The sequence below is a fragment of the Grus americana genome, chromosome 15 (assembly GCF_028858705.1).
Source record: "Grus americana isolate bGruAme1 chromosome 15, bGruAme1.mat, whole genome shotgun sequence".
Taxonomy (NCBI): Eukaryota; Metazoa; Chordata; class Aves; order Gruiformes; family Gruidae; genus Grus; species Grus americana.
Window position 1 is genome coordinate 11,468,508 of NC_072866.1, and position 16,279 is coordinate 11,484,786.

Here is a 16,279-nt window from a genome sequence, read left to right on the forward strand (position 1 = left end):
TATTGCAAAAGCAGCAATTCAGCTTTGGAGGAGGTTGGTCTCGCTATCTTCTGTCACTGCCTTAAACATGGGGGTTGTCCGGCCTTTGCACACACTGCAGGAGCAATCAAATAGCTGGAAGCATGGGTTTTTAACATTTTCATTATCAAAGCTCAGTCCCAGCCAGATAATATTCTTTCCCACCCTATCTCAAACACATTGCATCCTTTTCTACACAGAGATACTGTGAGGCGTATGTGGGTTTTTGCTCCGAGGAAGCTGAGAGCAAGCTGCCGTAAGAGGGCTCCAGAGCTCTGTTCTTGAGCACTCTCCTTTGTGGAGCAATCTTCCCTTTTCTTTACCAGTATGTCCAAGCTGCCTTAGCAAAACCCTCTTACACCTGCTCTAAACTGTTTTTCTTTCTCGTATTGCTCAGACTGGTCATGAACCCGGTCTTTTTTATTTTAACCAGTGTAGTTGTACATACTACAAAAATGCTTGGTACTAATAAAGCTTATTTCTTTGAATAGAGAAATTCAACTTAGTAAGACTCCCTCCCTTATCCTGTTCAAGTAAAACCCCGTAGCAGGAGCTGTGTCAGCACAGAGGAGGCCTGAGACCACTTTGAGAGGCACCGTTCATCTGTATGCAGCGTGCTGCCTGCCCGTCTGGTAACGAACACAATGAGACTTGGGGATGGGGTTTGGGGCAGGGGAGGGAGTTGTGTTGCCATGACAATACAAATTGCAATGGATGACTCTTCAGATGAAAGCATCACGGTTTTCGAAGGAGGAGGGGGGGGAAAAAGTGATGTAAAATAATAGCAGTTGAAATATGGTGGGAATTCTAGCGTCGAGTAGGTGTGGCTAAAAAACCTGGGGTTGTAGGTGTTAATTCTGGAAATGTTCCTCCCCTTGGGGTGTTGAGGGAGCATTAAGAAGATCGTGCAGGAGCCAGGCACCTTATGAGTAAGCGTCCAGCAAGTTTTCCATGCAAATATTTGGACGTGCAGTAATGAGTTCCAGTAATAGCTGACTGCTGACTCGCACCAGGGGAGATACTGGGAGAGGGGGCCCCGCACGCTGATAGCGTGCTTACCAGTGAAGATACAGCTGCCAGTCTGGTACGTCAGGCACAGTGCAGATGGCCAACTATTTATATTTCTGTTGTGCCTAGAGCAGATTCCTCAGCGTTACCACTGTCTGGGGGAAAGTAAATGTCCCCTGGAAGCCAGAAGCAGTAAGGATGTACTTACAGGAAAGATAGTGAAGTCCAGTAGACCTAGTCCTGCTCCTGGGGCTTTTTAGGAATCTCCTTGTTGATCCTGTTCTGGTGGAACATTTTTAATCCTGCTGTGAATCTGTGTTAGAGACCATTTTTGTTTACAAGCATGGCCAGAGTAAAATCTGTTTCTACTTTGATCTGGCACCTAGCTGTAAGCTTGTCCCTTTTTAGCGTAGACTCCAAAGACCACAGTAAAATAGGCTTTTTTTTAACTGTCGATCTCCCAAAATTGTTCATGGGGAGAAACTAAACTTATCCCGTTGCCTGTAATTCAAGATGTGTGATGATTGCACTGCTGTCGCAGCCTCTTGTGTCTTGTTAAGCACAAATAGAAATTCCAAGGAAGGATGGGATAATTAGAAGCAATCCAGTGATTCTTGTGACTGTATAAAAATAACAGGACTTTTTAAGGATGAGTTATTTTTAGCAGCCTCATGTCAAAAAAGTTTTGTGAGGTTTTTGTCTGAAAACAGTTAAATGAGGTATTGTACCTGCACTTTTTTCTTCTTTTTTTCCTCTGAATGTGCTGAGGATCTTGCTTCATAAAATAAATTGGCTTTGGAAATTGTTGGGATAGCTAACACAGCCCACTGGCTTGCTTACAAGGGGACATCAGCACCAGGTTTAGCAGTGGGACTCACAACCAGCCAAATGCTTAGTGGATAGCGAAGATCTGATTTAAGAAGAATACGGTTCAAACAATACACCCAAAGAAACCTTGCTGCCTGAAGCTGTCTTGATGTCTATCTGATCTGTGTTTACTTTCAGTGTTTTATTGTGTCTCAGGGAGGCTACACCTTTTCTGTACGCTGCCCTGTAGTGAGACTCTCCTGTAAGACCATAACATCATAAAGGTGTTTTTCAGGCTTGTTCTCTTCCACAGGAGAGGCTGCAGATTGGTGGCCAAAACCAAAAAGCGAAGCTTTTGTGGGTTTTCTGTTACGGTATATTCTCTTAGCACTCCTGGAAAGTTAAGTAATAGTGTTTATATATGAAAAAATAGGGGAGAGGGTTGAGGGTTTCAATAGCTGCTCACTCTGGCTGCCAGGCAGCATTCAACCCACCACACCAAACCGTTTCACAGAGGTGCTCAGTTGTAGTATGTGTGTGTTACCAAAGGTTAAGTGTACGCACCTGAACAAGGCTAAATGAAATTCAAGATAAATACTGGAAGTGCTCTCAGGTGATCTGCTGGTGGGACTTAGACTGGAGAGCAACTGGTGATGTCGGGGAGCGGCACAGAGTGAAGCAGCTTGTCCTAAGGTCTGGTGTGGGACGGAGCAATATTTCCTTCAGTATGAAAGGGAAGGACACGGATCCTTTAGTGTTATCTGGCTTCCTTCTTGCCGAAAGTCTTCTGGTTTGTGAGGTTGATGCTGGGGAGGGGGGATGCACCGCAAGACTCATGCATGTGGGAAGCACAGTAGGGAAGAAACTCAGAGATATTGTGAGTACAAAGTGATGATGCTTTCACTTTCTCCAAAATGCTTTTTAAACATAAAACTCCAACTAGGTATTTTTCTCAGTAATAGCCACCTCGTCCCAAAAAAATCTACAGTAGATGCCTTGGGATCTTAACGTGCCCTACGAGCATTACACTGATTCTTCTCCCCAAATGCCGTTGTGCAGACATCATCTCCCTTAGTAAGACTCGACAAACTGAAGCTGAGGTTTGTTTTTAATTCTGGGGTCATAACCAGTTTTATGATTTCAACCCAGTTCAGCTGCATTGTTTTATGTGATTCTGAAAGTTAAACAAGCACCAAACAAAAATTGAAATTGTCGTGTCAGCTTTTATTGTTGATGCATCTGAAATGCAGGGCGTACAGTGCTGATGGCAATTAGTGAACGATTTTAAGTGCAGGACTGTTTGGCCTTCATCTTTGTGCAAGTGGGTTTAAGTGTTGCCGTGTTTAATGGTGTAAAGGTAAGAAGAGAATAGTATTTCATTAAAAAAAGTTAATGAATAACATCACTTCTGACTGCTCTTATTTTTTGATTGAGCATGTCTGTATTTAAGCTCAGGAATTCAGACTAATATCTGATGGAAGAAACTTAAGGGGTGGTTTAACAAACATAAACGTGCCCTAACTAAAAGCCCAAATGCCTTCCTGATTTAAGTGAAATTCCCAGCTTGTTAGGCATCTGCTGGAAAATGATGTTTAACTCAGGTTGTGTGGAGAGGAGTCACCTGGTAAAACGGTGCATCTGAAGTGCCCTTGCGGGGGCTTCCTGGCCACGCACAGGAGCCCAGGGCAGAGCTCCCCGAATGCTGCCCGACTCTGCCTGTTCGCTGCTGACTTCTTTTTGTTTCCCTCCTCTTTTGTCTTCCTCTAAAATGAGACATCTGTGCTCCTCCACAGTCTGGTGTCGTTGCCCATGTGCATCCCTGATGGAAGCAGGAGAAAAACCCTTTAATCCTTACGAGGGGGATGGCGGTGGCCTCTGGTGTTTCCGGAGTTTTAAGGAAGTTGCTGAAGTTCCTCCTTGTTGACTCCCCTCCGCAGAAATGTGGCAGATGGGTCTTTTCCTTTTATGGCCAATAATGTTGGTTTCCCTTTGCAATAAAATCCCGGGTCAGAAGTGGAAGCGAGAAGTCGGGCAGGGGGAAGGGGCTGGTCTTACCAGCTCCAAATGGGTGGGGATGTGACTTGCGACATAGTAAATTCTAGGCTAAAATAAACCCAAGTTACAACACCTACCCGGAGGTGCTGGTTTTGTTTGCTTGAGGGGTGCCTTAGGTTTCCAGTCCTGTTGCTTAAGACAGCAATTAGGAATTGTGACTCCTTAATTTCATGGGGAGAAGTTTATCTGCTCCAAACCCAGGATGGTTTTTAGATAGTCTGAGTGTAGGTAACTCTGATAGAATCTAGATAAGCATAGGATGACAATACTCACTTCTGTTTGACAGTCACCTTCAGTCCTTTACACCAAGCAAAATTTCTTGGCCTCTTATGGGTATCTCAGAATAGTTTTCTTCCTGGACCCAAAAGAGGCATTTTCCACAGCAGTTAATGTGGTCTTTGTGCCTGACACTTGGCACCAGCTTCACTCCTTAGCTGAGAACAGGTAACGTCCCTCTGGGTGGTAATTGCCGGTGATGGTGGTGGTAAGCCAAAAGCCAGCTTTGTCAGCCAATAATGTCTTTTACAAATCATGCGTGGCTGCAAATGTTTTGATGAATTTGAACCTTAAAAGTATTTTTCTAATAAAGTGAGGCTCCTGTTTCTTGCTACAAAGTGCTTCATATCCTGTTTCACGACATTAATGCAAATAGCTTGTTTGGCAATCGGTTAAACTGCTCGATTTTTAAGTGGTACAACTCATGTTTCTTCCCTGCAAAACCTGTTGGCTGCTGCTTTAGTTTTGGTTCTTGTAAAGCACTTGGGCTCTGAAATTAGGAGAGGAAAAGGGGGAAAAAAAAGAGTATAGGAGAGTTGTGATGTTCCTGGGACTGTCCATGAGCCTCCTTTGCTTCCAGGAGCTGCTGAGCTAAACAAAATGGTTCTTTTATGGGCTCCCCCGCTCTTTCCTCTAGCGGGCAGCTGAAAGACCATTCTCACCCTGGCCCAGCTGGTTGTTATTTCCCTACTCGTACCTTTGAACAAAAGTCAGACATTCAAAGCAAGAGTGGTGGACGTGGGCTCGTGCAACCATCTCAGTACGTTACAGATCTCGTGTTTCATTCCAGCCACTCCTCACTAGATCACTACTTCCAGTTGCAGGTGTATGGTTGGGACTTCTCTTTTGGAGAAAGGTGTTTTGAAGATCTCTGTTCCCTGGTGGTTGACTGTAGGAAGGCCAGTGGGGTTTGCTGGAGTGGAAGGATTCTTCCCTGGGGTTACTGACTGGTCAGTAGGAGCTAAACGCTTCCCCATGTTTAGGGGAAGCAGCTTGGAAACAGTTTTCAGTAGCATCTGCATATTCTTCAGCTCTGGTTTAATGATGGTGTGTTTGTGATCACACTTGTGTTTCTACTTCCTCTCCTTGTCCTTACAAGTGAGGTCCCAGGAAAATGAGAACAGGATCTGTAAGCTGCTCTGGAGCTGGGGGAATGGCTGAAACCAGCCCTGTTTCTAAATACTTCTCTTGTGCTGCCAAAATTGTTGATTTAATCTTTCTGTATCCCACACTCTGCATTTTTCTCTGTGGTTTGTACCCCTCTGAGGGAATTGTACTTAATCCTTTCAGAGGAACTGCATGTACAGCATAACTTAATAATCCACCCTTTTGATAAGGTAACCCCCAAAGCACCAGCCTTGAGCCTTACCTACATTCAACTATACCAAAGGACTCCCTACTTGCAGTTCTTTTAATTTTTTTTCTTACTGTACACCCAGTAGGAGGAGGGTGATGGTCTGCGTGCCATAAAAGTGACCGGTGGACCCCATCTTTGCAACAGGAGCAGCATTCCTCAGTGGCCCGGGGTGGTAGGGTGGCTTTTCTTCGCCTGAACCAGGCAGGATTCTCCCCTCAAAACCAAACAGAGGTCAGCAATACAACACGAAATATTCCAGTTTGTTTTGCTGTTGTGGTTGGGTCATGGCAGAAATTACTTTTGCTGCTTAGGAATGACTGCTGGGTCTCAAACAGATCCCTGGAGATGAGGTGGCTTGTGCTTTTTTTTATTATTTTTTGACTTTTACAGAAAACAGGCTTGCAACATTTATGGTTCGTGGACAAGTCAGTCATGCCATGCAAATAGTTGAACAGTGCGCTTAATTAAACTTGTTGGGTGCTCTACTAGAGCAAGGGGGAAGAGCGGAACCGGTCTTTCTGATGAGCGCTTGTAAGCGTAACAGAAAGGGAACTGCTTGCCTTGGGATTTCACAACGCCGAGGGTTGCAGCATGCTCTTCCCGTCTCACTTCTGTTGTGATGGGCCATGTTCTGCATGGTGCTGGGACCTCACAAATATTACAGGGTTCAAGGGGTTGTTTTTGGTCTTGTTTTCCCTGCCACTTGCCTGGTTTCACGTGATTGTGCAGAAGCAAGCCTGTCTTGCTGGATTACCACTTTTTGCTTTGGAGCTGGTGCAAGTGGAAAGGCTCCCCTTAGAACTGCTAATTCAGCTTAGTTTTGATGTCCACAGATCTGAGATAGTCCTCCTCTTATTCCAAAGTGTTTCCAAGCCCCACATTTTTCTGTGACTATTTAAAAAAAAAAGTTAAAGGGATTATATGAATTAAATGAAAATTAAATTACAGATTATACAACTCTTCTAATTAGAAGACAAATGTGTCCTGAGTTACCCTTGTTTGGCAAGATATTGCAGCACCACTGTTATTAACCTGCCCGTCCTCCCTCGGGAGTTAAGGCGGCTGATCGGCTTTGGTCAAGATTAGACTGGTCTGGGGGTAAGCAGGCACTTTGGAGCAATGGCCTCGGATCGCCATATCCCCTCTGCCGTGCTCTTTGCTGGGGCCAGCGGGTTTGTGGGGTGTGCGCTGGGCATTCCTCTGTTATTTCAAAGCCTCAAGGCTGGTGTGGTCCTGCCTGCAAAATACCCCCGCTCATTGACATGGCACTGGCGCAGTGACCTGCGGGGACGTGACGGCGTGTACCTGGCAAGGGCTGAAGCTGGTGTGTTCCCCCGTTGCAAGGTGTGCTTTGGGTAAGAGACACTTTTGATTGCTGCAGCCTCTGCCCCATGGTTTTGGACATCACTTTTCTCACTGCATCTCCTTCCCAGTGTCCTTGTGCCTTCCTGCAGCCCTGGGGAGGCATGTTGCATCTGCCGAAGCTGTGGGACCAAACAGCCTTAGCAGGGCTTGAAAAACCACCCCCAAGTTGCAGTTCTTTGCCACCTCTGCACCAAACAGGCAGAAACCCAGACCCAGCTGCTGTTAGGCTGGGCTTGGGGGTGCTTTAGGTACAGGAGGCAATGGAAACATTTGGGGGCTCTGAAAGAGGAATCAGTGAGTTGCACATCTATTTCCCTGATTAGTTTTCAGTCCTTTACTCTGCTTTATTTTGATGAATACTCATTTGCTTGGTATCTTTTTATTATTATTATCATTATTATTTTGAACAGGCATCTGAATAATTTTTGCGGTATGGGAGGAAATCCAGTGCACGTCTGCACAGAGCTTCAGGTGTAAACTCTTCCATCATGCTGCACTTCTCGGTGGTTTTGGCTTTTCAAAATCCCGCGCAGAGCTCTTCCTTGCCGGGAAGTTTCAGCAGGCTGCTGGTACGGGCCATCAGCTTTGGTTTTACCACTAGCTTATTTTAGCATAGCAAATGAGCTGCAGATGACTCACTGTCACGCTGGTGAATTTGGAAGATGGAGGTTAGCAGTTCAGAGGGCCATTTTCAGTGTATCTGCTGTAAATACTATAGCTATAAATACTATAGTTACAAGGCTGGCTGCTGTGGCTCGTGCGCTGTGCAGCGCGGCTCAGGGCTGTGAAAGCTGTTGTCCTGCTGTCTGCACAGGGCTCTTGCCAGGAGCAGCAGGTAAGAGGTAAGTCTGTACTGTGTAGGCATTAAAACAATAAATCATCTCAACTTCTGAGATTTCAAGGAGGTCAGGTATCACTTTGCTTTCATTTTTCTTTGCTAGTTCCCCAACTACTTTTTTTTTCCTTCCCCCCCATGGCTGGTATAAAGCTAGAAATGCATTACTTCAGGGTTTTCCCCTCGTTTGGGTTTAATTTCTCTGGCAAAGCAAGCTGTACTTGCCCAGTTTCCAAGGGTGTATTTGTACCTAGACTAAAGCTGCTCTGCTCAGACACTTCACCTTTTCTCTTCCCTTGCTGGTGTTATGACCTGGAGTGTTAACTTCTGTAGGTAGAGAGCGCAGTTAAATAGGCTCTAAATTGGAAATGAAGTGTGTTAAATTGCCATATTGCAGAGACTCATTAAAAGTGGTCGTAGGTGTCTTACATAAACCTGGGCCTCCACGCAACTGTTGATGGAGGAGAAGACATCTGTAACCGAGTTCCTCGTGCGGTCTTTCATAATACAATAAAATCTGGGAGACAGTAGGGGGAGAGAGAACCATGAGAAAAATAGGACGCACAGGTCTGGAGGAGGCTTTCTCCAGTTCCTGCCACCAAAAGCTCTGGGTAGGGATTTGTGTCTGGGGTGGAGTGATGGGGGATTTGTTTATCATGCGGTGGTGTAAGAGGGAAGTTTCAAAATTAACTTCAGTAATTGTTCCTCCTCTCAGTCTTACAATGCATCGTTAGCAGGTACCTCTGCAAATGAGATACCTTGCTTTTGTTACACCTTAACCTTCTTGATGTGGTTGGGTGCAACCCTTTGAGTGACCTTCCAGAGTTATCCTTTAAAAATCAGGTTGCTTGTCTTGAAATCTAAATCTGTTCCTCTCCTAAGGTCTCTATTGTTTCCACCAGTTCCGCAGTTGCTGCCCCTGTTGTTTAGCCCTGCTCGATTTCATCATTTAGAGATCCAGCTATTGTAAGCAGCATCCCTTTTTGTGCGAGGTTGCGTGTAGGATTAAATGGATAACCTCTTAGCTCTGCTCTGCTGAATGGGGCAAGGCAATTTGCATTGGGGGAAGATGCGAGAGGGTCAGCTGCTGAGTGCTTTGAACTAGTCTGCTAGTATTTAGTTATTTACATTGGCTGGGAAGGCACATAGCTATTATCTGCAGTCAGTCCAACAGATATAAAAACTGTGGTTAACAACTACAGATGTGTTTCCAGTAGCATGTGCTGAATTTTTCTCAACTTTCTGCCCTGAGAAGGAGCGATACGACCTCAGGTATACTGATTTAGACAATGTATTCGGTGTGAGGTCACAGACTATATTTAACCTGCCTTTATAAAGTGACCAAGCGAGGGTTTCCTCTTGGAGGTTGGTGGGTGACTGCCTCTGGGTAGGTCACAAAGTCAGTCCACCCCCACTGTATCCAAACTTCCCAGTGGGCTGAGCTGGAGAGATGCTGTGCGTGACATCGGTCTGCTCAGGGCAGGGGACTAGCTTCTAAAAAATATTATTTGGGGCGGGGGAAGCTTATCCTTATGAGAAACACTTGTTTCTCAGTTTAGGAGAAGGGATCCTGATGAGATGAACATATGATGCAAATACTCCAGTGCTCATTTACATAGCTGATCTGCTGCCTGCAACTTTTGCTATATTCTTCACATCTCTGGAGCCTGAGAGGAGGTAGCTCTGAAACAAAACTACTTCTTTCAAAACATCCCAAATAATGAAATTCTTTAAAGTTTTGTACAAGTTCAAATTAAAGCATGCAAGAGCTGTTTCTCTTACTCCAATTACAGTAAGCAAGCGTGAGATCAGCAAGCAATTTCTTGTGCTAGCACAGTTTCCACCTCTGACCAGGGAGGGGTGATGTTGGTGCTGAGCAGCACTTCTGGTGTCAGGCTGAAGATATTTTTGCTCTGTAGGTCTCTAACCGCTACACCCAAAACAACAGTTGATCTGGCCTTTTAAAGTCAAGCTCTGGGGAGGGGAAAAGTTTGCTTTGGTTTGGTATATGTGTTTCAGGAACTTCTGAATTACAGATATGAGATAGCTCCCACCCTACGCTTGCCTAAATCAGTAGGACTACCATGTGTTTCTGGTTCTCAGATTCTAACACAGATGACCCAAACCACCGTGGGAACCGGCCTGCCAGTGTGTTTCTGGAAGCAAAAGGGTGTTGTGTATCTCCAGGGCCGTAAAGGTGGGGAGGGAGTACAATATGCTCAATTTAACAAGAACATGTAAAACTGGAGAGGCATTGGTTGGAGTCATTGGTTTTGGTAATGGGGTTTAATACATGGCCATAAAAGCTTTAAGCAACCCTCTTGGTGGTTGTTGGGTATAAATGCATATTTTCCTTATCCAGGTTTTAACTCTCCGTCACTCATCAGTCTCTCTTTCCATCCTGACATGTTCTTACAGCCTAGTCCAAGCCTTGTGCCCTTGCTTTAATTCTCCTTGCAACCCCTCCCAGAATAAATCATGGCCGTGCTAAGGAGAAGAGACTTCAGTTTTTCCAGGGTTTCTCTTAGCCGCTCGTCTCCCCCTTTCCGTCCCAGGGCCCGGAGCTGCGGTGTGGCCGGTGGCCGCTGAGCGGCAGCGCTGCCCGGGGAACAGCATCGCTCGGGGACCCAGCACAGCTCCCGGGGGGAGCAGCAAACTCACCCAATGCCGATATCCACCCAGCTCCTTGCTCCTCGTCCCCTCGCCCACCTGAGGCGTGGTGTTCATTTCTCCACGCCACGTGGATTTTTGTGCATTTGGAGTTGGTATCTGCTGCCCATCTCGCCTGTTGCACGTGGCGATGCCGGCAGCTCCGGGACTGGAGAAATGCTGCAGCAGTTTGTGCTGGAAGGAGCACTGTGTGTACTGGGCAGTCGGGTTCCTGTGGAGTTGGGGTCCTGCTTCACTGTGCTGGGCATTTGCTCATCTCTAAAGAGGGGTCTCTCACCAAAATGGATTGTCTTGGGCTGGATTATAGCTTCTTTATCCCAGCTTAATGTATAGGAAATCCCAGAAACAGCCCTGAAGGAGTTTGCTCATGAGAGCTTATCCATGCTTAAAGGTTGCATTCATATAACTACTTCTGCATCCATTTATAGTTAAGGTCAGTGCAGCTTTATGGACAGTGGAGACTTTGTGGGGAGGAAGACTGTGTGGTTCTTTGTTTTCCCATTAACTCGTCTGGTTGGGAATTGCAGCCCTTTAATTAAACCAGCGCAGTACAGACTGGCCCTGAGGTGCTGTTCTAAGACTATTGCATTCACATCTGCTTTTGGGTAAAACTTGGCCTGCTTGAGGTTAGCCTGCGCTATTGTGTGTCTGAAAGCAGGAAGAAGCAGAGAATCAATCACTGGGGCTCTGTCCCAGCGAGCATCGAAGGGATACACAGTACGTTTTACCTCCCTCTCGCTCCTAGCAAGGAGCGTAGCAGCAAACATCCCCGCGTGTGCAATCGGCAGAGACCGCTGGAGTGTGCAACTCGCCCTTCCTGGGGGACACAGGGATTTGCAAGGCACAGCGGCAAAAGGATTTAATTAACCAGCATATGGAGAGCTAAGGCAAGCGCTGGACTCTGCTCAGAGCCGCCACTGAGAGCCGGAGGGCGGTGATGACAGCCTAGTCCATCGCCTGTTGTTGTTTAAGTTGAGCTTCCCCTCCTCCCTTTGCATTTTGCTCAATCAGTAAATGGCTTCGTGTAAACTCCTACAGAAGAAGCGGGCACGCAGGAATGCCGTGGGCAGTCGGTCCGTGATCTGTGCGTATCATCTGATGTTTTTGTCCATGTGGCATTTGTTTGGGGTGAAACCAGGAAAGCCAGTGCATCTACATTGCCAGCATTGCGTACAACAGCCTGACTGTAGCCAAAAGGACATGGAGACCGGCAGGGAGAAGTTGAGTATTTGGCTTCCCCCCACCCTGATATGTGGGCTGGACCTTGGAGAGTTATTTTTAGTAGACGGCAGAGTGAAAAAAAGTTTAGGCTGTGTTTTAAAACTGTAGCATCCGTTGCAAGTACCAGTAGAAGTGCTGAGGCAGTAGATTCCCGCAGAACACTCCCTTCTACCTTCATTAGCTGCAGGAACAATTAACAAGGATGTTTAAGGATTGCGATGCCCGTGCTATAAAAGCAAACTGGCTGCCCTTAACCGGGCTGGCCCTGAGCACAGAAAGCTGCGTATCCGCACTACTGACCCTGGGAACAAAGGATCCTCCTGAACCCAAACATGTTTGTGTTAATCCCGGCTGCTTCCTGGCGACCAGTGAGAGGAAACGGAGCCACTACCTCTAACAGATGTACAGTGAGGAGATTACAGTGCGCGATTAAGCACCCTCTCCATCACATCCTCTCTCCGCCGTCCCAGCCCGGTGCATTAATGGACTGTCCTGCCTGCCAAGCTTGGCCAGATGTAACAGGCATGGTTAATATATAGATAGTTAATCTCCTGCATCCGTGCCTGGTTTGAAGCCGTTTGCTAATGCCAAGGCTTCTGCGACCACACCGACTCTTGCACTGAAAGCGTGAGCTGTGTTAGCTCTACCTGCTGGCGAGGAGGAGTGGGCTGGGGAAAGGCAAGAGAAACACATGGAATTCACAGCCTCCAGAAATTATGACTTTAACTGGAAAGCTGTTAAAACTAAACCAAAACATGCTTTCCCACATCAGATACCCCTGTGTGAGCAGGCCAGGGTTTGCTAGTGGACAAGGTGCTGGAGGAAAGGTTGGGCAGGGTCTTGGTTTTGGTGCACTCTCTTGCTTCTCAGCTGTTGGGTTTGGAGTAGAAGATTTTGGGGCTGGGAAGGACTCATTCCCTCTTTGTGTGCATTTAGGTGCTGCCTTATATTGCTGTAGCCAGTCTTGGTGCCAAGTGCTGCTCTTACAATAGGAATAATCTAGGCTGGTTGCAAAAAAATCAGCCATCCTATTGTCTGTTTAGGTTAATTAATATGGTAATGGCAGAGTGTTTATCAAACTAAAAGCTGTTTCTAAAATAAAAGAACCCCCTGTGGAAATTGTAGAGATCAGAATTGTCATCATGTGAGATGTGCAAAACCCTCAGCAGCCAAGCGAGTTGGATTCAAATAAGATTAAAAAATAAAGTCACTTTTCTCGGGCGAGAGCTGTGACCTCAGTTACGGCGCTGGAGCATTTGCCTTTGTCTGAACTGTGGGCTTTCTCCCCGCTTTGTGCAAAGGGTTCCTGCAACTGCCAACAGTGTGCCATTGTCTTGGGTAGAACAAGGGAAGAAGTTGCACCGAGTTCTGCTCATGGCTCGTGGATTGTCCATTTTCCCCTTGCCTCAGTTTTGGACAGGACGTGGCTCGGTCAGAAGCAGCACCAGGTGACAGGCGGAGTTAGGAGGCCATGGGGACGTCTCCCTCAAGGGGTGCACTGGAACAGGCAGAGCCGCCTGTGGGTTTGCAGCTCCCTGTGGCCAACACGTCTTGGGAGGGATCCCAGAAACGTGCGCAGCTGCGATGGCACTTGCTGGGCAGCGGTCACAGTAACGCGGAGAACCGGATACCTTCTATCTCGTGCCATCCCAGTGCGTTTGGGAATCTACATTGCTGTGCCTCTTCCCTTTCTCCTCGCCTCCCCAGAAATCCCTTTTCCCGGGTGCGGGAGACAACTGTTTGGCAAATAACAGCAGCCTCAGCTCAAGGAGAGCATTGATTTTAAATAGCTGCAGCGTGCAAAGCAAGGACGGTGGCAGCAACAAAAGGCAAAGGGACTGACTTGGTACGAAAGTATAAGCGGCACCATCTGCTTCAGAAGGGCATCGTTTCTAATTCGGCAGCGAAGGAGGCTCCTGGAGTTAAGTAATTGGGAATAGTAGGCTCCTGGCTGGAAAGTGTGCCAGCCCTTCTGGCAAAAAGCTGTTAAATCTTTGTTGCTGGCGTGTGAAAGTGGCTCTGTGTGGCAGGGCTCCAAAGACCGTTGTTAACCCTTGATGTATGTAAAAAAAACCTACAGCAATTTTGATCTTGGAATGGCATGTGGCCGAGTGTCGAGAATAAAAGGGGAAGGTGGGTCGTCACTGAGGTACGTGAACTACTCCAAGTCCGATCCTCCCATGCCGATAACTGCCAGACCTGACCTGCCAACAAACGCACACAAAATGGTGCCTGTTTTAACGGCTTTAGCAGGAAAACACAGGGTATAATGAATGATTCATGAGGATCAGTAGAACCAAGGCATTTACTGCCCCTTAAAACTAATGCCTGCCTGCCAGAGGGTGCATTTGCAAGGTGAGTGATCACAAAATCCTGTGCTGAGCTTTCAGGGCACAGTCACACGCTTGGCTCTCCTCTTACTACAGCCCATACCTTGCAGTCTACAAACACGTCCGGCTTACCAGCCAGGACGAGGAGCCTTTAATTCTCCAGATGAAAGCACAAGCTGCTACACGTCTCCCAGTGAGCACAAATACAAACAAGTCAACATTTTGCACCCCCTCCTAGGGGTGGCTTCCTTGGAAGCTTTGGTCTTCATCCTGTTTGTCTGATTTGCGATCAAAAGCGTGTTGCTGCGTACGTGTGTCTTTAAGCAGTTACTTCTATCGCATCTCATATAAATGTCCGATTTCTTTAATAAAATAAAATTAAGGTAATGCAATCAGAAAAGATCCATCTCTGCAGCTGTTGTCTTTCGCTAATAGTGTGACCGGAGCTGGGCAAAGCTCTTTTGGGACCTTCTTTGGTGTGGAGGGAAAGAGGGTGCTTCACAGCCGTACGGGTTTTCCTGCCAGGGGGAGAAAATCGGATTTAAAAGCCTGAGCCCCAGCCATCCTGAAGATGAAACAGTTGGATCGTGAAACGTGTACTTTTTCCAAGTTTGATTTGGATGTTTTTTAATCTTCCTTAAATTAAAGGAAAATCTCTTGTTTGACCCAAAACAAAATTATGTTTTCTTTGGCCAGCCAAATGAAAAAATCAACTCTATCCCCAGTGTTAGTCCAAGTTCTCGTGCCAATAGTGCCTCCGCAGCTCTCCTGCTCCACGCAGCTTTACCAGTCCCGGATTAGAGACTTGTTGCTAGAGTGTACAAGAACAGGAGAGTTCAGTTACTTGCTCTAAGTTTAGTTCAGCTCTTCTGGTTAAATTTGTAAATGTTTGTTTATATTCCACCTCTGGTTTATGGATATTTGTCCACATACTGCCTTTTTAAGCTGTTTACTCATGTAAACTGCTTTAACTTTATTTTGTGAGGTTTTACAAAGCATAATGTGGATCTGCTTGTGCACACAGTGAAGCGGAGTTTTTGATGCAGCTGCAAGGTTTCCCTCACCTGCTGAACTAGAAGCCCTTTGTATGAAGGTGAAGGATTTTGGTCAGAAACAGATGAACTTGATGTCCTCTAGCACCGTGGTTTCATCTCTGTAGTCTCCTCAGGGAGAGCACCTTGTAGTTGTTCCATGAGTTTTAGGTGAACTAGGATTTACGATTTCATTTTGTACCTGGGTTCTTATGCCTTGGAAAAACCCTTGGCTCCCATTATTGATGGACTTATCCTGGTCTCCGGTGGAGGACAGACCTGCAGACCTCTACGTCATGCTGCCAGCCCCATCCTCCACTGGGTACCTGCAGCATGGTAGGGGAAGAGATGGGAATTTTTCCGATTCCTAATGCTATTAGTGGTGTGCTGGGTCTTCTCTTTCTTTAATACTTGTTATCCCTCTCAGGAAACATGTCGGAAGTGCCAGGGGCTGTGGAAGGAGCACATGAACCTCACCTGTGAGCAGCTGGCTGAGAAGGATGACATCAAATACAGGACGTCCATGTAAGTAAATTCCACAACAGGCAAAAATGGGGGGGTGGATGAACTCGTAAGGGCAATACTTTCTGGTGTGGAGGGGGCGAGAAACCTCTCTGTTCTTGGGACTGGCAGAGGCCGTAAAGTTCTACTGGGTGCCACTACCTTCCATCAGGGAGGTCCTAGGGTGTTAAAGCCGAGGGGTCAGAAGGCACCCAGGATGGGATTTCTTTCTGTGAAAGACACTTGGCAGCTGATCCAGCTGGTAATTCGAGCATGTGAGAGAGTTGTCACCAGACCAGCCTGTTCCTCTGGCTAGCCCAGTGTCTCGCAGGCTGGCACCTGGTCCTTCTCCGAGGTGAGAAACCTCCATTAGTGTTGCTGGGGGGGGGGGGGGAGGGAAGGGAAGGGACATGTTGCAAAGAGGCAAAGAAGTGTATTGAGTCACAGTAAGTCGTTATTACCCCTTGAAAATCTAGACTGGTGATGATGCGCCGTTTGCTCAGCTGCTGCTCTCTGGCTTCGTGGGAGGCAATGTGTCTTCTTGCAGAAGCTTGTCTCTGTTTCTAACCAGTTTGTAGGAATTTTGAAATAGTCAGGTGTAGATCTTGAGTGTTTCCCTGAAATCTTCTCAAGTTTGATCTCTCTCTAGCTGCAGTAAATGACAAAATCCTCTGCCTTTAGGATATAAGGGAGGGTTCACCCATGGAGCTGCATGTCTGGTGCCGTCGAATGGGACTTGCCCATGTTATCCAATCCTTTCCCTTCTGATTTAGTCAGTCTGGCACGAGGAGAGGCTGGAAAGCTC

General features: G+C 46.7%; 1 protein-coding gene across 5 annotated transcripts in view; it reads left to right on the forward strand.

The window, feature by feature from the left end:
* The window catches only part of RNF216 (ring finger protein 216), an 81,634-nt gene that overhangs the window by 50,748 nt on the left and 14,607 nt on the right, over window positions 1-16,279 (forward strand). For all 5 annotated transcript variants that reach the window (XM_054842606.1, XM_054842603.1, XM_054842602.1 and 2 more), the window contains one exon: window positions 15,401-15,498. In XM_054842606.1, the coding sequence (XP_054698581.1) occupies window positions 15,401-15,498 (98 nt within the window). The remainder of the gene's footprint in view (window positions 1-15,400; window positions 15,499-16,279) is intronic.